Here is a 26,042-nt window from a genome sequence, read left to right as displayed (position 1 = left end):
GGCCAGACTACTCCTTTTACTGACTCCCTTTTTCAGTTGCTGAGCTCCCATGAGCTTTCTCTTTTGCCGGCTTTGATATTGGAGGAGATCATAAAATTGATGAGTTTCTCCTGAATGGATCTATTTGCTGCTGCTGGAGTACCTCTGGATCAGATCCGATGGGTGTCGAAATCGCCTTTTTGGCCAGCTATCTCCTTTTAGTCCATCATTCTTTGCCTTCGCAATTGGTGTTCTTGGCAGAGTTGTGCTTCGTTTGAACACCTCCTTCTCCAAATCTAAAACACTTGTAGTATTAGATGCAACGGTGGCCAATTTGTCCACCACCGAAGCACTGCGGTCGAGGGATATCAATGGCCGGGAGCCCGCTTGCTCACTCCCAAAAGCCGGCGGTACTGGGGTTCCGAGCCCCTGCACCGTAACTTTACTCCTTCTCAATTCGTCCATGTTGGTTGTTGTCTGTCCGTCTGTCTGTCTGTTACAGCCGATTTATTCGGAAAAGGCTGAACCGATTGTCACGAAGATTAGTACGAGTATGTGATCTGCCATTCCCTTTACATGCAGCAACTGACGCCATTTTGCGTTAAGTTTAAGGGGGGCTCCCCATACATGTAAAAGGAGGGTGCAAAATTTTTTTTCATAAAATGTGGCCATGTGCGGTATCAAATGAAAGGTCTTAATTAGTACTTTTCGAAACTGGTTCAATATTTGATATTGGGTGAAACATAGGGGAGTGAGGGCTCAAAATATGACCCCCAAAAAGTGTAACAGGTCTCGTTCTCAGAACCTATCCAACCGAAAAATCTGAAAAAAATCTCGGTTGTGCATCTCTACGAAATCTAGGCCTCAAAATATATCCGGTTCCGATATCTGCACAAATAAAGTTAATAATAGTATATTTCCACATTTTGGAAATTTACCCGGCACCCCCCTTATGTTCATCCTAGAAGCACAAAATCTGGCATGCATATAATGAAGAACATAATGCACAATTTGGTCAAGTTTGAAGAAAATCCTAATATTATTAACAAAGTTATAGAGGGTAAAACTTCAAACAATTTTTTTGTGAATTTCGTGCACTCTACAACCTGCACGACGTCATCATCACATATCAATTCGTCCATACCACAACGAAGTAAGTTCGTATAAATTGGGTGGAAAAGAATTATTTTGTTTTAGTTCTTTAATCATTTGTATATAAATATCAATTATTCCAAGGAGACATGTGTGTATGTAGGTATATAGTATATGCGTGCTAATGAACTTTGCGGGTAGAGCCTAATTTAGATAGATATAAGAAGTAAATCGAAAATATGAGTACGATCAATTTATATACGTGCCTATATGTGTACAGTATTCGAAAATAGGCAGTTTGTTTGTTTAGGGTGAGCGTAATATGTACGTATGTCTCGTAGTTTTGTAGCTGTATAGGGGTAGAAAAATGTGCGTTGAAATTTGAACCTTTATACCCGAAGCACGAGCTTCCGGTATTCCGACTTGTTTTTTTCATGGTTACTCATCTCGTCTCTTCTTTCCTTTCCTTCCTCTGGTGTTCCCCAAGGCTCTATACTTGGCCCCCTTTCTTCCTGTTTTTTTATCAATGACCTCGCCTCCACCCTTACCTGCCCGTGTTTACTTTACGCAGACGACCTTAAATTATTTGCTTTTGTTTCGTCCCCGCTGGACTGTGCTCTCTTGCAGTATAAACGTGATTATTTGATCCGTTGGTGTTCGGTCAAATAGCCTAAACCTTACCCAACATCATTTTCCTATTCTCTTAGTAGACAACCCCTTTCACTAGTGACCTCTTTCCAAGACCTGTATGTAATATTCGACGACAAACTTCGTTTCAATTCCCACTTCGTTGACATCATCAATAGAGCTTCCAAAATGTCTGATTTTATCCTACGTTCCGCCTCTGACCGTAACTCAATTCATCCCCCCTTAACATTTTTCAACTACCTTGTCAGAAAAATCCTTGAAAATTGCTGTGTAGTCTGGTACCCCTTCCGCATCCGTCACTGTCGCACTCTTGAAGTTGTACAACGAAAATTCACCCGGACCCTCTTTTACAAAAAGAATCTTCCACGGGTTGACTATCCGTCACGACTATGTACCCTCAATCTCCCCTCCCTGCAGCAACGCCGTATCTTCGTTAATGTGCGTACCCTTTTTCAAACTCTGCAATTGCCTGATGGACTGCTTTGCCAACTCTGACATTACTTTTCGCACCGTCTCTCATAACACACGTAGTGTGAACATTTTTTAAATACCCTCCGCGGAGATCGAGGTTTATTTTCACTCTCCGATTCCGGGGCTATGCCGGTCCTACAGCTTGGGTTCTTTAACTCTGTCTCCTTCTTAAGTTTTAAGCGTAAGGTAATCCATTTACTTGCTTGCAATTTGGCCTACAATAATTTGTTAAAAATAGTAACAGTTCCACCAAACTTGCCAGTATGATGCTTTTTATTGAAGTCTATTCCACTGGAAAATTTTACGGACTTAACGGCGAGCGCAATGCTGACCACATTGCATCCTATACGGTACTGTAATCCTGTACTGTACCGTTACGTGCTCTAACAACTTCAAGGCATCGATCCAATTGGATTGTTATAAGTTATTATAAGATGAACTTAAGAGGGGTTTGCAGTAAATTCTTAAAATATAATAATCTATTATTATTAATTTTATTTGAGCAGATAGCAGCAACGGGGAATATTTTAAGGCCTAGATACCATGCGTATAACCCACCATAATCTTTTCCAGATTTTTCGATCCCTTTTGGTTCGGACGCCCGCACTCCTCTCCTTTGCAACCGATTTCAAAACTAATATCTGCTTCGAAAAGGAGTAATCAAGATCTTTCGTTTGATACCCGACATGACTATATTTGGTGAAGATAAATTTTACATCCCCCTTTTGGGTGGGTATGGGGTGTTTGATTTGAAATTCGTTATAGCCACTTCAGTGAATTTAACGGCTGACTTACAAGTTATCTCGCAACAGATGGAAAGCTTTGGGAAGATTTGCTATCGGCAAAGCCAACAGGCACCCGAAGTTGGCCAGAATCTGAAAGCGGCCTATAGGATAAGCCAAAATAGACGGGCTCCGGTGATTCCGCTAATCGTCCAGCAGGCGGTAAAGCTGGGAATGATGAACTTTCCAGCTATTCTCAGCACAGGTGCAGTGGCATACATGGAATACCGAGATGTTGGTGTCGACAAGGAAAGCGAAACTATGCAGCATCACCAAACTAGGATAGTCGCTCTAGGGCTCAACATCTCGGACCACGAATAGTATCAAGTGGAGGAGCAAATTAATGCCGTTGTAGAAAAACAGCAAGTGGCAATGCTGAAACAGGAGGTTTCAGAGTACTCGATGGAATTGCAAACGTTGATATGAAGGATATGAACCAAGCATCAACAGTTAGCTAAGCGCAGGCTGGTAGAGGAGCTATCGGAGTATGTCAGACGGATACAAAAGGAGGAGGGGCTCGTCTTACCCGAATTGGAAAAGCCCTATAGTATTTTTTAGGTTTATTCAGCGTCAGACTGGGAGGAGGATGACCTTATAAACAATGGGTTTCTCATTCCCCTAGCCTTCAGGGGTCTGTTTGCCCATACTGCGGTCATTTCCGCCTCGGATCATAGGAACCTCCCCTGGGATTTGGGATTGTCAGTTCTATTCTGGAGAGTGTTTATAGCACCTGAGAAGGACAGGAGGACTCAGTGGCTCCTAGTTTCAATCAACCGGAGGATCGAGTATGATCGCGCCTCGATGGAGCGATGGAAAAATTAGAACGTTAAGGAAGGAATTGGGGGTCCCCCTTTCTAACATCGTCGAAGAATTATGACGGTCATTTCCCTTTGCACGGTTATGACGCCTCGAAAAGGGACTATTTGCGTAACTTTAATAAGCTTATTGGTAGGGCAATCATCGCCGCGATGTGTAAAAGGAAGTTATAAAAGGGTGCCGCACCGTGCCCCATAATCCAAAAAATCGAACGTAAGAACATCGAACACTAGAGCTGCTGAAATCTATAAAGAACAAGACTCACGACTGAAAACAGGACGAATCAGAGTCTCTATTCCAGGAGGTGCTTTGAAGTTTCAGCAAGAAATGCCTAATATGTGATATTCCATTGGTAGGGTCAATTGGCCACCACTGATTGAGTCGCCAGAGCCATTCCTAACTCATTGCTGGAGCTACTCAAGAATCCAAACATCTTTTACAGCATATTCGGAAATACAAAATACACAGGCAGAACAAGGTCTGCCGGGGTCAGCTAATAAGAAGGTAGAAAGTAAAACACTTGAGAATAACAAAAGTGGAAAATTAGCCAAATAACGATACAAAATGCAAATAATGTAAAATAATAGCCGTAACCGGTCCCAAGTCCAGTTGTGAAAGGAGGATGGTGTATGGTCTAAATATCTGCAGACCTGCGTGGAAAATGCAGGAACTTTGTTGTCTTGCAGAGTATTTAGTGAGGAAACAATCACCACACCAAACAATTCGGTATAAAATGGTGATATATAAAAAAAGATGAAGGAGAAATTTAAGGTCCGAAACAGATAACCGCCGGGAGTCGTCTGACTTGGTTACTGAGTTGGGTTCGCGTCTTGGGCACCACGGCGTCGACACCGCTAATCGTGGAACCGTTCGACGTCTAAGGGTCACGATAATGTGTATGGCTCAACCTGTTGGAGCTATTTCACCACAGTCTGGCAACCACTTCAGTAAGTTTGCAGCTGCGACTCAGTAGATGTAGGACAGACAACTAGATGCCAAAGAAATATATTTGGTTGCTAGATGGATTACGCCAACCCTGTTGATAGTGCCCCTCAAAACTAGCTAATCGATGTCATACGTCTATATCACATTGATCGAAAACTAGTAAATTGTTTGACGACTGCCGAGTGGCCTACCACCTTGACAGTGAACTCATCTATACCAACACCTTAGAGCCCATCTGGAGAGTTACTTTCCAAGGGGTTTGTTGGTTTTCTATGGCACTGAACCCCCTTTTCATGGCTACTAAATAATGCTAGAGTTATGGTTTTGCAATCAAATATGACTTAGATCCCGACTGTGAACTGACGCACTGGATGTACTTATATAAAATCAAGGTGAATGCTTCTAGTGATGACCGACCCTGATTGATCTTTGAAGTCTGTTACACAGAGTAAACATGCTCATCCCTGTTATTCGGATTAAATTTGGTCTAGGCAGGTGTCGAATCCAAGCCTTTACGAGCCGCGTGTCGCATGTAAGCTATTATGGAGACAGACTTCTACAAGTGCTTTGAAATTCTGCTCGTGTCATTTGATAAATGCTATACAGTCGAAATTCCTGCGACGGTTGAAACTAGTACTGAAATCGCCTCTCTCGAAGAAGAACAAAATAAGCGGATGTGTTCGCTATCCCTTCACTGGGGTATGCATTCGGAATATGGCCGGGGGCATGGGTCATTGGCTCGGAGAATCCAGAAATTTATCATCTCGAGAGAGTGGCTGCAGTTCCCATAATATTGTCAGCCTAATAGATATTGTACTTAACTCCCTCCCGACCTTCCTGGGATTCTTTCCAGTCTGGTTTAAACCATGGAGAAACAAACCGTTCTGATTTTCGGCCGATCTTCCCAATGGTCTACCTCCGGCCAGCACCACTAATAATACCTCTCTATTTCTGTTAGCTATATGGGACCATCCAAACCTAAACATTTGACATTTAGCGCTAGTGTTAGGTAAAATCCAGCATCAAACGAGATAGTGACAACTCGAAAATTTTAAAAATTAAAAGAAGTAGTAAGAAAGCAAGAAATTTGTCTCGATGCGAACAGTCTAGTCCTATTCCTTACGAGTGTTCAGGAGAGTAGAATGCACTAGGTATTGTGGAATACCCAGGTTTACCAGCGATGGTGTGACCACACTGTGATCAATTTACAGAAAGTATATAAAATGAAAGATTGCCTTTTTGGTCCACGGACCTTTGGTTTGGAACATAGCACCCAAGCATTCAAAAAGAGGGACTAACGGCTTCATCCAGGCCAGAGGCAACTCATCAGACGCTGCCTAACCTCTGCCCTGTGACCATAAGTTTTATCAGTCAATTTTGAATTCCTTAGAAGCTACGGTAGGTTTCGTTCGTGGGCATCAACCTCTATCTTTTCAATGAAGAAGTTTTTGCCCCCAGAATGATGTAGATGATCTACACTTATTTTATTTACGAATTGTTTTATTTCTAGCAAGTTCACTTCAGGGCAGCTAACAGCTATCACCCTACATATACATATGTTGAAATATGAGTGTTATCTCTAATATCTATACACATTTTACCAGGCGTTTATAGACCAGTTTTTCTTTCCCGGTTGTTTAGGACTATGAAGAATGGACAAGGGGTGGCGTCGTCCAAACTACAATTTTTAATATTAAACGTAAATATATATTTCGGGAGCGACTTACCCCTTTCATCAGTATAAAGCTACTAAAAACTTTTTTGTCAATCATATCATTCCTCATTAATATATGTCGGTTTATGGGGAATCCCCTAGTCCCACCAAACACAGATTATATTTTTCTGGAGGTGAAAATCCCCCTTGACACTGCAATGTGTCAAAATTCACGGAAGACCAGATTTAGATCACGGTTTAGAGCCATTTGCTATAAAAGGCATGATAAAAGCACATCTAAGCCTACAACTTCGTCCTCCTTAAAATCTGTTATTTTTCCTAAGACACCTTGCATTACTTTTCTTTTAGTGAAAAGATACATGTACCCAACAATTTCTTTCATCAACATTAACTCGAAACATTCATTTTATTACACTAAATTAATCCTATACATCTTTTTTCTTTATTCTAAAACATATCAGATTTTAATGGCTAAGAATTGCGTCACTTAACGGCACAAGTAGTGAAGATATGCATGGACGATAAGTACTAAATCATAGTTTATAAAATAATAAAAAAGATATTTTATCCAGGGGCTCTGCAAAAAAAAAAATTAAAAAAAAGAAGTTTTCCAGACGCTTAGGTTGAGTAATAAATATATTTTATACATTTTATTATGGTATCAGCACAATTAGAGATTTTTTTTTGCTGTGTAATGGTGGAAGAAAAGCACTCATTTATTTTTTTTAGCATTTGCATTTAAGAAAATTCCATTGAAAACAATATCACTTTCAGTGAATTTAACAAGTTAGACAATTAGCAAGCATATGCTAACGAGAGTTTGGATTTAATTTTGGGGAAGCGACTCATGTTTGCCTGTTTTATTCGATTAACGTTTACCTAAGTACTTTGATTAATTAAATAGTGGTCGAATTGGGGATGACTTCAGTTGAATATTTAAGCGATCAAATCATTGGTCATTTTCCAAAAATTAAATGTAAGTAAGTAAGTAAATAAGGAGACGTGACGGGTTCAAATTTTCGAATGCTTTTTAAGAAAAAAAACAAGTCGGGAAATCGGAAGCTGGGCGCTTCAGGTATGAAAGGTTTTGTTTGCTTCTTCTGTGAGTATATTTGAGTGTAGAACTATCTCATTTGTACGTAGCCCGTTGTGTATATGCATTTAGCATGTCTGACTACCCACTTTAGTGTGATATTGATATTTAGTTGCAGTAAATTTACACCGTAAAGTCAACTTTGAGCTACTGTAATTTTGTTACTAATAGTATGATTTTGCTCAAACTTGGGAATAACATGCTTCACATTATATTTTATACTACTACTATCAACTTTTATAACTCTGGGATAAACTTAAAATATGGTAATATACTATTATTAACTTCATTTGAACGGCTATCGATATGGAGAGTAATTTGAGGCCTGGGCACCATATAGATGGAGCCTCTTGATTTTTTTCAGATTTTTCGGTTGGGTAGTATCTGAGAATGGTCCCGTTAAAGAAATAATCACTTTCAACCCCCCGCGATCTCCATCTTTCTAACAAATGTCAAAACTAAGACCGGTTTCGAAAAGGACTAATCGAGACCTTTCATTTGATACCCCACATGACTATATTTGGTAGAAAAAAAAATTGTATACCCCCCTTTTACATGTATGGGGAGCCCCCCCGTAGAAGGATATCACTCACTGCATGTCTGGGCGTTCACAGTTCCCACCTTCTCACCAAATTTTGTGTCAATTGATATAGCAGTTTCTGAGAAAAGTGCGTGTGACAGACATTGAACCGATTTTGTTTTGCAAACAAAACCTTAAAAAGATTGTTTTTCATCTCCTACAGATTTTTTAATAAAACATCAAAAATTGACGATGAGAGTGGCTTGCCTCCCTGTAACACCTTAAAAAAATAAAGGCGGGGTTTTAGCCAAATAAAATTTTGTATCACCTAGAATTCAAAATAGTCGCCCAAAAAAAATGACAATTCTTTTCTAAACATTTAACGGTTTTCGGCACCAAAAACCTGATGTAAATCAAAACATTTAGTACCAATCTACCGCTTTCAAAAAAGCCCACGGACCCTCCTCCCGCCCAACCGGACCGAGGGGCGACCAACCTAAGGATGGGCTGAAGGCAACATCCAAAGGCCCGCATCACAGCGATGATGCGTTTTAACGCAAAGTGTGTGCGACCATGCGAAAATGTATTGCTACATCCCGATTGTCGCAAACACTTCAGCCAATGACGCGGAGGTTCTACACTACAGAGACATGGATTTTGAATCGAAGACAGTGCGGATCAAGACTGAAACCCATTAGGTCAGATTGTTCCCGAACAGGACTCTTCGGACTATAGCACAGGTTGCAAGGATAACCGCTTTTTGCATCTCCATGTATAGTCCAGCCCTAAGATCGAGCGTTTTCAGCGCTTTATGTAAGTTCTGCGGGACTAATCCCGTCACTGAAATTACTACTGGGACTACTTCGATCTTTTGTAGTCTCCAGGTCTGCTTCATATCGTCTGCCAAGGGGCCGTAGTTCCGGATTTTTTCGTGCTGTTTTTCAACAGTGTTCCGGTACGGCTACATCGATTATAAAGCACGCTCGTTCTTCCTTCAGAAGCAGAACTAGATCGGGTCTGTTATGATTAACACTGTGGTCGGTGGCAATAGTGTGATCCCACAGTAGTTTGACCCGATCATTTTCCAAGATTCTCTGCGGAGTATACTTATAGTAAGGATGGTAGGTTGCCACTAAGTTATACTACAACGCAAGGTTTTGATGGAGAATCTTGCAGACGGAGTTATGACGATTGGTGTACTCGGTACTGCTCAACATCCTGCACGCGGATGTTATGTGCTGGATGGTCTCCTCTTCACAGTTGCATAACCTACAACTGGAGTTGGTGATTGAGGAGTCGTGAAGAATGTACCGTTTATAATTTTTTGTTGGAAGCGAAGCATCCTGAATTGAAGTTAGGAATGCTTCGGTCTCATAGAAAAGTACACCATTTGTCAACCATTTGTTGGAGGCTTCGATGTCAATGCCTGACAACAACAAATTTTTGATATGACCTCCTTGAATGGGTTTTTCTTTCCACATGTCGATCTTCTGTTGGACCGAAGTAACATTCGACATGGGATCCCATTCTCTGCTTCTCAAGTTCAAAGGAGATAATTTATTATCTGCCATGACGGTAGCCTGATGTATTTGGCTAGAGGATTGTTTCTCATAGAAAAACTCACGAAGAGAATGCACTTGATTGTAGTGCAACGTTTTTAAATCAAGTACCCCCCTTCCTCCCTGATGACGTGGCATAGTGATCCTCAATTTTTCGGCAGCTCTATTATGCATGTTGTTGTTTGCAAGAACTACCCTTACCCGTCTATTGACAGCTTCTAAATCAGTATTACTCCACTGTATCACATCGAAAGTGTATAGAAGGACGGGAATGGCGAAGGTGTTGATTGCCATGATTTTATTTTTCCTGTACAGTTCAGTTTTATGGACAAGATCCAGACGCCGTTCAAATTCCCCCAGCAACTTAGATTTGATTATTGCCACAGCAGGTGTTGTTGCTTGCAATATGCCGAGGTATTTGTAGACGTCGTCCGAATCCATGCCCTCAATTCGGATGTTATTTTGGCTGTATCCTTCGTTGTCGGTGTGTTTTCCCCGAACAATTGTTTTTATGCGACATTTCTCCAAACCCAACTGCATGCCAATATCCCTGCTGAACTGGATGGTGATGTCCAGCAAGGAGCGAAGTTGGTTCTCGTCTTTGGCATACAATGTGATGTCGTCAATGTACATTAAATGGCTTAATGTACATTTCGACAATATGCCATGCTTGACCTGGAACCCGTATTTGCTTTCATGCAAAAGATGGGATAGCGGATTCAAAGCCAAACAAAACCACAGTGGGCTTAGAGAGTCGCCTTGGAAAATGCCACGCCTGATTGGTATCTCTCCTGATGTTTGGATACCGATAGCTTCGTGCTCCAATTCTTCATTACTGTTCTCAGAAGAAGAACGACATTCGGGTTGATTTTATACAAGCGTAACACTTGTAGTAACCACGAATGTGATATGGAGTCAAAGGCTGATTTATAACCGATATAGGCTGTCGAGATGTTTCGTTTTTGGTGGACAGCCTGCTTTACAGCTACCGTATCGATTATAAGCTGTTCTTTGCAGCCTCGGGAGCCTTTTGCGCATCCTTTTTGCTCCTCAGCTATCAATTTATGAACATCAAGATGTTTTGAGATGTTCGCGCACAGAACTGAAGTGAAGACCTTGTAGATGGTAGGAAGACAAGTAATTGGTCGACATTTTGAAGGGCAAGAGACACCCTGTTCCTTGGCGATGAGGAAAGTTATCCCCTTGGTGAAATATGGTGGAACTAAATCAGGATCGGCAATCATCTGATTAAATTGATTTGCCAATATCCTGTGAGTGCTCTTGAACCGCTTCAGCCAGAAGTTGTGAATCTTGTCAACTCCCGGCGCCTTCCAGTTACCTGCCTTGTCAAGGGCTGCTTCAACGTCGACTTCAGTTACGTCAGGCATGGTCATTTCGGGGAGGGCCTCGCATGAACACATAAGGTGTGGGAGCCACGCTGCTTCTAAATTGCAACGGCTGGATTCGCTCCAAACACTTCTCCAGAAGTCTTCTGCCTGATCCAGATCGAGGTTACTTTCCCTATCTGAGCTGGTGAGATTTTTGTAGAATCCCCGCTGGTTCTGGAAGAACAAGGTGTTGTCTGTCCTTCGCTGAAAGCTTTTCTGATACCTACGGATGCGATTGGAGCATACCGCAAGTTTCTGCTTCAGCACCTCGAGGATGTCTTCGATTGGCATATCATTGGACAGATGGTAGTTTCCAATGATGTTCGCAACGCATCTGTGCACTCTTATAATAATAATAATAATCGTTGGCGCAACAATCCATATTGGATCAGGGCCTTGAAGTGTGTTAGAGCACTTCATTCAAGACCGTAACGGTACACTAGGAGGCAATGTGGTCAGCATTGCGCTCGCCCGAGATTATTACCCTGATTTGACTCAGGTACTCATTCACAGCTGAGTCGACTGGTATCCGACGTCAAATCACGATGCAAATTCCTCTGCCACCAGTGAGATTTGAACCGCGACCTTCCGCACGACAGCCTTGCGCTCTAACCACTCAGCTATCCGGACTACAAACTTGCACTCTTGGTGATGGATTTCCAAGGAGTGCTTGCGTCACACGGCCAATCTCCTTTCTCAACTTTTCGACTCTTTTGTTGAGTCGAAACACTCAGAACGGTAAAGTCCCTCTGCGCATACCTCTGTTATTCGCTCTAAGATGTTGGTTATGGAGACGAATAACCGTGGCAGCTGCAACGTAGATCAGGCTGTGAACCTCTGTAGCAGTAATCTCGCTAGCCAAACGATCAGCCAAAATTCTGTCAACGGCAGCAATGATGTTAGTAGTTGCCGAAGTAAACTTCAGTTTTGGGATCTTTGGCCTAGCGTCTGGGAGAATCTCAGCATACTCTGTGAATGCGGTCAAAGCCTCATTATAAATTGGGTCGACATCCGCAGTTACTAAGCTTCTCCTGACTACTGGATTCATGGAGTGCCTTACAGGTGGAGTACTTGTGTTACTCCTTTGACTAGTCCGGTAATTTGATGACTCCAGCCCGAGCTCAAGTGAAACCTCTTGGAAGATTTGTTGCCTAGTTGATAAGGCAACTCGGTTGTTATTCACGATCACCCGGTACTGGTTGACGACGTTCTGTTCCGGAACATGACTTAGCTCGGGAAATCGGGTTATGAACGCGTCATGTAGTCGATGTCTGTACCCTGATGGATTCCGTTCCAAATCCGTGACACGGTAATAGGCGCGGACGATAAATTCGTTGAGTTGGTTCGTCCAAACCATACGACGCCTAGGTCTCCCGTCCCTGGTGGTTGACGGCATAACCACCAAAACATCCAAGGGCAAAGAGCCGCTCTGATGTTGTTGAACGACCCTTAACCGTGTTGGGTACTGTCTTCGTGTCCCTGGGGTCCTATTAAAAAAATTTAAATTGTTTTCCACAATTTTATTCCCACGAGTATTGGGGAAGCAGTCAACCCTGCAACAGAGCCCCAATGTTGCAATGCCCCATGGTTACCTCCAAAGGTAGGGACGGTATTTGGAGGGGAGCCGCTGAAATACAGTGTAATGTCACTGCAATTCATCCGATAGGCGCGTCGATCCCTTCATCCCGGATTACGGATTTGTTAAGGAGGTTTACTCCCCCTGAACGGGAAGAATCGGTAAGGAAGGACGAACACAAAGGGAAACATTCTGCTTGTCCGCAGCTACTTATTTACAAGATTAAGTTGCGATATTCGTAGCTGACCCGGTGGGTCATGTCATTATCCGCAACCCATGACACGCGCCTGGTCGCATGCAGTTCTGCGTTTGCAACTCAGGTGAGGATAAACCTGGTACGCCAGACTATATAATATAATTCAATGTATATAATGTGTATTCCAATAGAGGTTTATTCGGGGATATCGAGAAGAATGCCCACCTCTTGATGGGAAAAACGATAGTACAATTGCACCAGGTGACAGGAACTTGAGCAACGAGGAAATACTTCAGCATCTTCTCAAGCTGGAGAACTTGACGCTGGAAACAATTGAACAAGTCGTCCCTAAGATTAAACCTCGCAATAATATGGAAGGATATGAAACTGTAGCCATAAAACAGTTGAAAAAAGTGAAAAGCCTTCTGCTCACTCGCGTCAATAAAATCTATCGGAGATATGGGGACTATCATCATCCCATATTGGTTGAGTTCAAATCACTTCTAAAGATCGCGCGGGATCTTATCCGTCAACATTACGTAAATGAAGTGAACTTCCAATGGCGGGAGAAGTTAAAGGGTATTTCACCAAGCAATCCAGATTCCATGTTTACTAAGATAAATACGTTATTCCGGAAGAAGTCACGAATAACTGTACCGAGAATTAAAGTCAGTTTGCTACCTAACATCAGCAAGGTGTTTGAGGTTTTGGTATTGAAAGCCTTTAACGGGCATATCAAGAAGAAGCAATTATTGCCAAACGCGCAATTCGGATTTCGATCTGGACATTCGACAATACATGCAATAACGAAGGTAACGTCTGATATTTGCTGGCGGATTAACAATGGTGAGTGCGTAGGCGCTTGCCTTATAGACATGGAGAAAGCCTTTGATACCGTCTGGTTGGATGGACTGATTTTCAGGCTCCTGAAGAATGAGTTTCCCAGCCACCTCATAGCGATGATGTGTAGAATGCTGTATGGCAAGTGCTTTGTCATTACGGACGGAAATCTCACTACTAGCGGAGAATTTCATGTTCTGAATGGATTACAGCAAGGGACGGTTACTGCGCCTACACTTTTTGCGGTATTTGACGGCGAATTACTCAACTCTTTCGATTTTAATAAATCTCCTAAAAGGTCGTTGGTTGCCTTTCCTGACGATCTGATGGCCTACACGGCGCACAAGAAGGTAACTGAGGTGCAAGTTGAACTTCAGAAGATGTTCAATGATATTAAGTTCTTCACGAACAGTTGGCGGATGAAAATCAATGCGCAAAAGTGTGAAACGATTCTGTTTCGAAATTCCTTGGCGTATGCCAGTAGGAACTTGAAAAGGAATTGGAGAGATTTCCACATTGTCGCGAATGAGGATAGTTCTGAGCGCATTCCTCATAAGAAGTGCGTTAGATACCTGGGTGTGCGTCTTGACGAGCGTCTTCAATTTAACGAGCACGTTAAAGTCGCGGTAGAGAGCGCTCGCAAGACATTCATGTCTCTTCGAAGACTCTTTTATGCTCCACATCTTAGCCGGAAGGTTAAGATTATTTGCTATCTTACTTTGGTTAGACCGGTGCTCACCTACGGGTGTGCTATCTGGTTTAATTTGAGTGCTAGCCAAATGGAAAAAATAAGGATCTTTGAAAGGAAATGTCTGCGTGCTTGCACGGGGCTTAATAGGACTGCTTCGTCAAACTATGAGCACTATGTAACTAATGAAGTGATGTATGCAGCTGCTGCTGTGCCAAGAATCGACACAGTTATCGTCAGATTGATTCAGAATCATATAGTGCGATCTGCTTCGCATGATGAGAACCCTTGGGTCAACGTTTTATGAAGCAGTGTCGAAAGTGGGTGGTTAACCAGTCATTGGCGTACCTCTCGAGGATCTTGGGGCAGAATGAGGGGAGTGAAATAGGGCGGTAATTCTCATCAAGAGTAAGGTCATTGCCTTTGTGTATGAGAAAAATAAGGGCTTCTTGCCACTAGTGGCTGGGAAAATGACACTCTTCGAGGCTCTTATTGGTGCAACATTGACATCAAGATTGTCAATGAGGTACTCCACCAAAGAGAGAGTAAGGAGAGGAATGCCAGGAGATTCGGAGGACGCTGTACTCAGAATGGGGTGAGAGGAAGAAGAGGGAAAGGAGTTATGCACTGAGGAGAAGTAACTGCAAAGTAAATTACAGAGTAGCTGAGGAGAGGTAGCAGTGGAGCCAGGAAATTTGATGAAAGTCGGAGAGGCCTAGCATGCATTGCGTGCTTTACGGATGTGAGACCAGAAAGACTTCAAGCTACCATGCGCCAATTCGACTTCAACACTGTTCAAATAATCCTCCCTAGACCTAACTATCAGCGACTTAACTGAAGAGCGCTGAAATGGTCAAAGTCTGCACGGCTTCCGGTGGATAAAAACTTTCTCTTCGCAGCTTGCTTCAGACGAAGTTTTTCAAGAATTTCAGTGGTGAACCATAATAGTTAAGAGCTCAGAGATTTGGGGGAGGAATGAACATAACTAGAAGCGAGGTCACACAGAATTGAACAAACGGCGAGGAGGGCTTGGTCGCCGGTTAATGGTGAGAGAATGGGAGCCCAGTTGATTGACGCCAGAACTAAATTCAAACCCTCAAAGTTGCCCTTAGGAAAGTTGAGCTTAGAGGGCTTGCACATAGTATGGGAGTTGCGGCGTGGCAGCTGTACCTCGAATTCAAGAGCAAGATGATGTGCATCTGGAACAACATAGCGAAGAGCAGAAAAAGATTGAGAAAGGAGCCGTCCGGGCATGTTGGAGAGGATTATATCAAGGGTGCGATTTATCGGATTTGTGGTGCGGTTGAACTGAAGAACAGCACAGGTGTTCATGAAAATGAATAAAGGAAGAGACGGATGAGAGGAGAGGCAGGCAAAATATTGAAGCATGACAGCTTGGTACGTAGGCCTCTCACATATTGATAATAAAGACTTAGCTACTTGACAAGTTGTTTATGCTGGTGGGCGACACGGAAATTTGTTGATAATTTATTCCGCTGGTAAGATTAATGAATCGAAGTCTGTAGAATGTGTCAAAAATGTATATTCGCGGTGTTTCCAGCGATCAGATGAGTTGTTCGCCTTATAAGATGTTAGCTGAGGCACCTGTCTTCAAGATACCGGCATATGCAAAAGGAAAAATAATCAACAGAAGAGAGTGATTAATTCTCTAAGAGAGTTGTTACTAAGCGAAGGCTATATAACTTAATGGACAACAAAACAAATCACTCCAACTTGCGCTATTCTATTCAAAGGTTATAAATTTATCTGTTACTTCTTAAATCAATCAAAACTAAAAAAAAAAACAAAAGTCAAATCTTACAATGAACCTGTCCTTGTCCTTGCTAAAACTACTCACTCGAAAGACATCCGTTCCCAAAACGCTGTATTTGGCTTCACCAGTGATTTTCTGATATCACCGAGAAACGCATCAATCTTAATGAAACGTCATGGTTAGCATGTCAGTATCTAAACATAAGTGTAACCCCCGTACCGATAATAGATTTAACGATTCGGAAAAAATAGTTAACTTTGGAAGGTATAGATTTGCTGTGGAGGACGGCAAGTGTAACACTGGATGACCTTGCGGTGTTCAGATGCCTACAGCATTTCAAGCCAGCATAAGCCACATTGGATAACTTGCAATTTGCTGAATGTGATCAACCTGTCTCTCAATCTTTGACGAATGTAAAATTGGGTCACCGGTTCTATCTGTGGAAAATAATAGTCACGAGGGCTGATAAATTAGGTAGATTAAAGTAGGGATTTTTGCTCTCTCTGCGCAAAGAATTTATCTGTTTACTTCTCTTGTCCCTGAAGCGATAGTTGTGTTTCTTCGGAACAACTTTCATATGCAAATAGACGCCAGGCAAACTTTCTGTCCCATTAAGATATTTTCATTGGAATCCAATTTCAATGGATTTCCGTGAGAAATTTCATTTTATAACTATAAATATGTAAAATGCCCACATTAAATTCATCGATCCTTTTCCGCGTTTTTCCGCTTTTGTACCGTTGCGAAATGAATGAATGTTAATCATTTTATGTCTTCAATAAACTTTACCTTGAATTTATTAAACTTGGTATTTGTGAAAAGACTATGTTGCGCAAGGTGCGCATTTTTCGAAAGTGTGACACTGGTCGATACTTTGTTTTGTTTACTGAATAATAATAACAATAATGGCTGCAAAATTGCTGAAAGGCAAAATTGTAATTTGAAAACCAACGCAAAAACTATGCGGAGCCGGTCAGTTTTACATATTTGCAAAATATACTGCAAAATTATGCGAACCGGTCCTCTCGCAATGTATCTATTCATGGAGCAACTGCGTCAAACTTTACCACATTTAATAAGATGTTAATTAATGCGTTGCAATCAATTCGTGGAATATCTGATTTGTTATCTTTCTAGCGAAGGATTTTATAGTAATTTTATCGAAAACATCCTCCTTCTCCACGTAATGTTATATTTTTAGAATTTGGGGAAAAAATAGATGGTGTTTCGGACCTCTGTCATAAGGCACACGATTTTATGATACTAGGCGTCTGCTTGACTGAGTAAATATTTTCTGGAACTTTAATTTCAACTTCTTCCTTCACAAATTTCATTCATACTTCCACCATGACTGTCAGAAAGAAATCAATAATTAAAGCAATTTCCTCTTTATACTTTCAGCACTTCGAAATCAAGCCACGTCTTCTATGTGATACAAACGGAAAATAGATAAATAACGAAATCCATCTACAGAGCAAAGCCAAACAGCAGCTACGTGTTTTAGGAACTCAAATCAAATTTATATTCCAACAATGTTTATTTTCAATTCATCCATCTCTGCCAAAATAATGTGAGAAAAGCAACCGTAGAACGAGACTGGAACGGACGCTCACGAATAATAAGAAACAAACATTTACAAAATTCAGAATATGAAACCCAATCGCAATGCTGCTGTTCAACTGCAAAGTTATAACATTCATTAAGATACCAACTAAAAAGTAAAGATCGCGGAAACTGCGAAGGCAACGAGTTCCAGCCAAGGAAATTCAAGAAAAGTTATTGTTTAAAATAACAAATTGACAAATAGTCCGGATCATGCATAACTAGCGACTGGAATAAAAAGTGGAAAGTTTAGTGAAGATAGAATCACAATCTACGCTTTTTTTACAAAATAGAAAAGATAATACGACAAGGATAATATATTCGTCGCTTGAGATTCCTTGTTTTTTGGTCATTGTTAAATATTAAAGCTAGTTGAGAAGAAAGAAAGAAAGCAAAAAGCAAAATGAGTAGGAATAGCCGTCGTAATACATTTATACCGCCAGGATTCTCAATAAGAAGACTGTTATTGCAAGGAGCCCGTGCTGCCCGCGGTAGCCCGCCGTTGGGACAACGCTCATGTGATTTAGAAAAAGGCAATGCAAATAGTAGTAGTAAAAAGACTGGAGAAGGATCGAACAACGCAAAGGTGAGAATTTCTATCTAAAATTTTTAAATCTTACTCTCAACCCAATTTAGTAACAAAAAAAATTATATAACATCCGCAATACGTATCACTCTCTGTAGAATGAAATAAGTAGATAACTGACGAGGTCAGTCTCTCATCATGATGTTGCACAATGGAGTACTCAGGCAACAAGTTCCATTTGCATCTAAAAGTACGCAATTCATTTCTGACTCTTAATTAAATGAAACTACCTCATTCAATGCGGTAAAATGTCGAGTAATGCAATTGTGTATAGTTCCCGATGCAAAAAAAATCTGTACCGACAGCATTCACTGTAAAAATGATTTCTTTCATTCAAACAGGGTCGTTTTTAAGGTTTTGTGTAAACACAAAACCTTATTAAAATCGGTTTACTGCCTGTCTGTCTGTCTGTTTTTTTTTTTTTTTTTATGGATGGAGGTGGAAATCTTAGAAAGACACTGCCGCGCCAGGTTGCAGCAGCGTGTGGGATTCTCACCCACTAAAACCATCCCCACTTTCTCCTTTTTCCTTCCCCGCGGGACCGCCGCAAAGCATTACTTCGCGGGGTGGACTGCGCTTTACGCGACCACGCCTTCCGTTCTTCGCGTCCTCCTTGCGCGCTCCGTTCTTCCCAGTTCCTCTTGTATTCGTTTGATGGCGGTGTTCACCGCACACCAGTTTCCCTCCGATTTCAACATTTCCCCGACGATATTCTGTGGGCTTAGAGTGGTTTTCAGGGAGTCTTCCAGACTCCTCCTTTCTGAGAGAAATCGTGGACAGTGGAACATAACATGCTGCGGGTCCTCAGGTGTGCAACGACATTCAGGACACAAGGGAGAATCATCCAGCCTGAATTGGTGCAGGCACTTCCTGTAACCGCCATGTCCTGACAGGAATTGCGTCAGATGGTAGTTAATCTCACCGTGTCGTCGCTGGATCCACTCCTCAATACGGGGAATCAAAGTGTGGGTCCAGCGACCCCTCTGCGAGTCATCCCACCGTTTCTGTCACTTCTCCAGCGACTCTCGCCTTGCCGCCTTTCGGGATTCTGCATCCTTTTCAAGAGGATTCATTTTCCTTGTCTCGTACAGGCAGCGTGTCTCACTTGCCAGAATGTCTATCGGGATCATTCCCGCAATAACACACGCTGCCTCGCCTGATATTGTTCTGAAGGCGCTGCACACCCTTAGCGCCACTAAGCGGTAAGTCATATTCACTCTCCTACGATTACTCTCACACGCTAATGCTTCCTCCCAGACTGGTGCCGCGTATAATAGTGTGGAGCGAACCACTCCGGCCACAAGTAATCTGCGACTGTACCTTGGACCTCCAATGTTAGGCATCATCCGCGCTAATGATACGCTGGTATTTGCCGCTTTCTCACAGGCATAGTCCAGATGTCCCTTGAAATTCATTTTAGCGTCAATCATCACCCCTAGGTATTTGATAACCGGCTTCGAAGTGATGACGTGACCACCAACGCGAATATTAATCGTATTCCTCTTCCTACGATTGGTAATCAAGACCGCCTCTGTCTTTTGTTCCGCAAGGTCAAGCTGAACCATCTCCAGCCACGCTTTTATGGCGCTAATGGTTTCGTTAGCGTACATTTCAACGTCTTTAGGTTCTTTCGCGACGACAACCACAGCTAGATCATCTGTGAAACCGATTATCGTGGCCTCCTTTGGCACAGGAAGGACAAGGACCCCATTGTACATGACGTTCCACAGGAGAGGACCCAACACTGAGCCTTGTGGTACTACTGCGGTGACGGTGTACTGCTTGGATCCCTCATCCGTGTCGTACCACAGTGTCCTCTCCGAAAGGTAACTGTTGAGGAGCTTAGTCAAGTAACTAGGGACACCCGTTTTAGCCAGTGAACCTTTTATCCACTCCCAGCTTGCGGAATTGAACGCATTTTTGATGTCCAACGTCACTACGGCACAGCATTTTTTAGACGACATCGCGTCTCGAGCCAGCTTCAGAACAACGTCTACGGCGTCGATCGTTGAGTGGGCTTGACGAAATCCAAATTATCGCTCCGATAGTCCATCGTTATATTCGATGATAGGGAGCAGTCTGTTGTAGATGACCCTTTCGAGCATCTTTCCTGCCGTGCCGATGAGGCAAATCGGCCGGTATGATGATGGGTGTCCTGGGTGTTTATTCGGCTTTGGGAGCAAAACTAGTTTTTGCCTCTTCCACCGGTCGGGGAAAACTCGTTCTATCATGCATGTTTCAAACACGCTGATAAACCAGTCGGGTCTGGTCTTAATAGCGAGTTTAGGGGCTCTATTGGGAACAGCATCCAGACCGGGTGCTTTGTTATCACCAATTCTCCGGCAAATTTGCGTAAGTTCCTCGTCAGTTACCGCATGTATGATGTAGACGTCCAGTGCTCGCTTGTGTTGTTTGCGCTCCCCTTTATCCGGGGGGAAGAGCGCCGTCACGATATCGAGCAGAAGATGCGGCAGATCAATTGTGGTGTTCGCCCTCTCATCTTCTTCATAACTATCCTGTACGCTGTTCCCCAGGGGCTTTGGTCTGCCTCTGTGCAAAGCTCCTTGAAGCATTCTCGCTTGCTGGTCCGTATAGCCTGCTTAAGCCTACCTCGGAGGTTCACATATGCTAGCCGTTTCTCGTCGAAGTCTAGTCTTGCTCTAGATCGTTGGCAGATCTAGCACGAAAACATGCATTCCGTAGCACCGCGATCTCTTCATTCCACCAATAGTTTGAGCGCCTTTTTGCGAGAACTCGTCGCCTCGGCATAGCAGCGTCGCATGTTCTTATTATGCATCCCATCATTTGCTCTACCTTTTCCGTAGCCGCACCACCGGGACATTAGCCTCCCAATAGCATCTCTATGAATGCATCCTCCTCAAGCCCTTTCACGGACCAGCCCCGGTTTCCAGCCTCACGGGAACACGCATCGACGCATGGCCCATATTCGATCTGGAGGAAAATCGCCTGGTGGTCGCTGTGAGTATAATGCTCACTGACAAACCATGTCATTCTCCTCGCCAATGTGGTACTCACATATGTTAGATCGACTATTGAGCCCGACCCTGTCCCACGAAAAGTGGAAACGTTTCCCGTATTGGCAAGCACCAAATCTAGCTCCGCGAGAGCCTCGAGCAGGATACGGCCCCTGGTGTTCGTAGTGCGACTGCCCCAATCCACGGCCCACGCGTTGAAATCACCAGCTATGATCTTGGGGTTTCGACTTCTTGCATCCGAGACTAGCATACCTAGCATTTCCTTCGAATTCTGTTATCGTCGCGCTTGGTGGAGCATAGCAACTATATATATAGATACCAGCTATTTTTGCCCTGACGAATCCAACTTCTGGAAACTCCATCACTTCTTGAATGGCCTGATTTCCACACGCCCATATTGCCGCCTTGCCAGTTTCATCTGCTCTTATTGTTGCGATAGGGCTCGCTGATTATGGCAGCTTCGATTCCCTTCTCATAGATGGTCTGCGAGAGAAGGTCTTGCGCTGCCTCGCAGTGGTTGAGGTTGATTTGTATCAACCTCATTTTTTTACTGCATTCAAGGCTCGCCTAAACACTGGGCATCTGCTGCTGCCTGCAACGTGCCGACAGTCGACGCCCTTTTTTTCCTTGCAGAGCATGCATTCAGGCTCAGCCTTGCACTCCCTGAACATATGGCCTTCTCCCTCACATTTTCTGCAACATTTTGACCTGTCACAGTCACCGGTGCATTTCGCCACTATGTGGCCGAATTCCAGACATCTAAAGCAGCGCTTAAGGGATACCTGCTCCCTGAGTCGGCAAACGACCCAACCTATTTTTACTTTCCCAGCCGCCAGCAGTTTGAACGCTGCTTCAGTTGGTAAGCTTATAGTTGCCGTTTGCGTACCTCCGTATGCCTTCCTCAGTCCCCTGATTGCGGAATCTTGCAAGCCAAGTGGTCCGAACTGCTTTTCTAGGGCGTCACGGATATCCTCCTTGGTCGTAATTTCGTCAATGTCCTTACATTCTATGACAAGCTCCTGCTTTCTGGCCCGTACTTGAGCTTCTTCTCCTAAGGACTTTTCCACCTTGCCGAGGAAATTTTCTGCCGTTTTGCCCGGAGACTTCTTCAGCTCCAGCATCAAGTCTCCTTTCTGGGAGCGTCTGATTCGGCTGACGTTTTCTCCAAGGTCCATCAGCTCAGGATCGGATTTGACCTTCCTAAGGATATCGGCGTAAGTCATATCCCCTTTTTTGGAGATGATGATTAATTCGGGCCGTAATCTTCTTTTCTGTGTCGTATTTTTCCTTCCGCCAACCTTGGTCCATGCTTCCTTGGTCCCTTTTTGAGGCTTTGCCTCCCTTGGGTCAATTGGAGCCGGCGCCGCAGTTTCCACGATGTTGGTAACTTTGTTTCCCTTGCCTTTTGCCGGTGAGAGGCCTTTTTGCCTTTTCGCGTCCTGTGAGGATCCGAAAGAATCGTTCGCGCACTCTCTACTCCTCTTTTCAAGTTTACCGCCCTTTGGATTTTGAGGGGGTGTCACTTGTGTTGCCTGGGTGACGCTTGATTTCTTCGAGGCGTTTTTTTTCTTCCTTGGCACCATTGTATAGTACCCGAATGGTACGAACCATGTTTTTGATGGCCTGGTGCACGTTGTGTTTGTCCTTAATAAATTCAGACAACTCTACTATTTTACCTCCGAGTAGGGCAAACGATGATTCTTCCGGACTCTGACATAGCTCCTCCGCTTGGTTTTCACATTGGGCGCTTATGTACTTATTAGCCTTCCGGGAGCTTTCCTGATTTCGTTCCTTCATCAAGGTTGATTTCGGAGGAGATCGCACGATCGTCGAGCTTCTCTTAAATGGATCAACCACTAAGTCCTGCGACATGTTTCGACCAGGTGTAGTTACCCCGCTATGGGCTAATAACTGACCAGTTTGTGCCCCATCTTTTCTTGCGTTTTGAACAGGCGTTCTCGGGAGTGATGTACTCCTTTTAAATGCCTCTTTCTCCAGGCTACTTGTAGTATTTGATGCAACGGTGGCCAAGTAATCCACCACCGAGACACTGCAGTCGAGGGATATCGACGGCCGGGAGCCTGCTTGCCCACTCCCAAAAGCCGCCGGTACTGGGTTTCCGAAGCCCTGCACCTTAACTTTATTCTCCTTCTGTTCCTCCATGTTTGGTTTTATTTCTGGGTATCCTTCCCATAGCCAATTTTTATCCACGGGCGGGCGTTTACTTCCCACCTACCCGGCCTGCGCATAAGCATGCCCATACACGCACACCTCCAAATGCGTATATGTGCATATTCCTACGCATCCGCCGAGCATTCCCTTATCCGCACGAAGGGACGTGCCTGATGGGAGATTTGGCAACTCCGCACAGGATTTGGCAACTCCGCACAGGTCTGTCTGTCTGTCTGTCTGTCCGTCACACGCATTTTTCTCGGAGACGGTTATAGCCATTGACACCAAATTTGGTGGAAAGCTGGGAACTGTGAACGCTCACGCATGTAGTGAATTACATCCTTTTACAACGAATTTAAGGGGGGGTCCCCATACATGCAAAAGGGGGGTGTAAATTTTTTTTTCATCAAATATAGTCATGTGGAGTATCAAATTAAAGGTCTCGGTCAGTACTTTTCGAAGCTGGTCTTAGTTTTCACATTTGTTGGAAAGGTGGGGAGTGCGGATGGTTGAAAGTGACCATTCCTTTACGGGGGCCATTCTCAGAAACTACCCAACCGAAAAATCTGAAAAAAATCAAGAGGCTGCCACTATATGGTGCCTGGGCTCCGAAATACCTTCCACACTGATATCTGCATAAATAAAGTTAATAATAGTATATTACTATAATTTTTAGTAATTCGCTACAGAACCCCCCTTAAATTCATGCTAGGACCACGAATATAGGGTATAACATAGAGCATGATCTTACCAAGTTTGGTGGAAATCGCAGTATTACTAACAAAGTTATAATACGTCAAAGTTGTCGCTTCTTTGCAATTTCAAGATTATGAATGTCAATATCATCCGAAAGTGGATATTCCCATATAATATATGCATATATTATGTGCTACGTACTAAGAAATACACAAAACCTTTCGTACCTGGAGCGTCCAGCTTCCGGTTTCCCGACTTGTTAAATTATTGCATTTGAAGGTTTAATGTAAACCGATTATCATAAAAAAATTTCTCTTAGCTTTGGGTTTTTTTTTTGTAAAAAGGACTTACACAGTGCAGTTACGTCAGGATCTCTTATTCTCTCCTGTGCAGAATGGAGAGACTTAATATAATCCCTTTTTCCATAATTTAAAAGTCATCATTAGCACAGAAACCAAAAGTTGGATACTTCAGGTGGAAAGCAAGCATAATGGAAAAATAGAAAAATGTAAAGGTCCTAATTGAGACAGTCGATATATACCACATGGCTACATACAAGGTGTGACAGAAAAGCAATGAACCATGTTGGATCAGGGCCTTGAAGTGTGTTAGAGCACTTCATTCAAGACCGTAACGATACGCTAGGAGGCAATGTGGTCAGCATTGCGCTCGCCCGAGATTATTACCCTGATTTGACTCACAGCTGAGTCGACTGGTATTCGACATCAAATCACGATACAAATTCCACTGCCACCAATAAGATCTGAACCGCGACCTTCCGTACGACAGCCTTGCACTCTAACCACTCAGCTATCCGGATACATTTTTTCAAACACTTTCAAAATAGTTCCCTTAGGCAGCTATGCACCGATACCACTAGCAGCGTTGAAAGTCCCCAACCGGTATAGTTTCCAGCATTTCCAATACACTTTTCTGGACTTTTCTAAAGTCCCAAAAAGACGTCCTTTGAGCACATTTTTTAATTTAGGGAAAAGTCACTGGAACCGCGGTCAGTCAGAGAATAGGAAGCATTCATTTGCCTGCAATGTCTGGTATCATGCGAATGACCCTTTTTCTAGGTCTTTCAATGACGCCTTGACCAGTCAGATCGAGAATCCTGGCTTTGTTTGTGCTCATCTTCAGTTCGATTTAGTCTGCTTTTTTCTACGGTCAAAACTACGGCAAAAACTTCGTCGATAACGAGAAAGAAAAATTTTGCTGACAAAATGCAACTCTGGTGGACTCCCCTGTAGGAACCAATGTGGTCAGCATTGCGCTCAAGGATCTAAAATGCTTCGCGCCTTTAGAGTGCCATGGAAAAATTCACTGAGCCACTAATACGACTGTCGAGCAGCAGCTATCCGAAGCAAAATGTGAAAAAATGCAAAGAAGTCTCATCTTCATATCAGAAAATGCAGCAATACACCGCTGCAAAAAAAACGCTTACCTACAGATTTGTATGCAGCTGCTACGCCCACCCAAATCTAACATTGTCTGAATTTGAGGACGTATGACCTCACAAAGGTGTCTGTCCCCGATATAGGCGGTTCCCAAGGTAGCAGATAACCTCGGGTGAGATTTCGGAACAAGAGCGACTCCAGATGAGTCCCTTGCAAACTCCAGTTTCATCGCCCTCCTTGAGTACGTGGGGGCAGGAAACACTAACGCACAATACTATAAAATAGGTGGCTGCGTACTACGACCACTATGGGCATTCCCCCATAGTACTGCAGATGAAGCAGCACCGATGAACACTCTGTGGTCGGCAAAAAGTAGCACACCAATATGCATCAGCGCATCGAAGGCATTGGTTAAAATAAAAAAAGCTATTCACAGCCAGCGCTCTGAATCTGCCGCACACAAAACAGAGCCTCGATTAGAGGTAAGGTTCCGCGTTTAAGCTATCATGTCAGGGAGAAGCGTATCTCGAGGTGGAAGTCCACGATAG

At 43.2% G+C, this 26,042-nt stretch overlaps 1 protein-coding gene across 2 annotated transcripts in view; it reads left to right on the top strand.

Moving 5' to 3' along the window:
• LOC119650624 (E3 ubiquitin-protein ligase RNF19B-like) overlaps positions 1 to 26,042 on the top strand; it is a 227,993-nt gene that overhangs the window by 120,807 nt on the left and 81,144 nt on the right. For both annotated transcript variants that reach the window (XM_038053513.1, XM_038053514.1), the window contains one exon: positions 17,444 to 18,230. In XM_038053513.1, coding sequence (XP_037909441.1) covers positions 18,048 to 18,230 — 183 coding nt within the window. In that variant the 5' untranslated portion in view covers positions 17,444 to 18,047. The remainder of the gene's footprint in view (positions 1 to 17,443; positions 18,231 to 26,042) is intronic.

The sequence above is a fragment of the Hermetia illucens genome, chromosome 3, assembly GCF_905115235.1.
Source record: "Hermetia illucens chromosome 3, iHerIll2.2.curated.20191125, whole genome shotgun sequence".
In the NCBI taxonomy this organism is placed as follows: Eukaryota; Metazoa; Arthropoda; class Insecta; order Diptera; family Stratiomyidae; genus Hermetia; species Hermetia illucens.
This window is presented reverse-complemented; position numbering and strand designations above follow the sequence as displayed.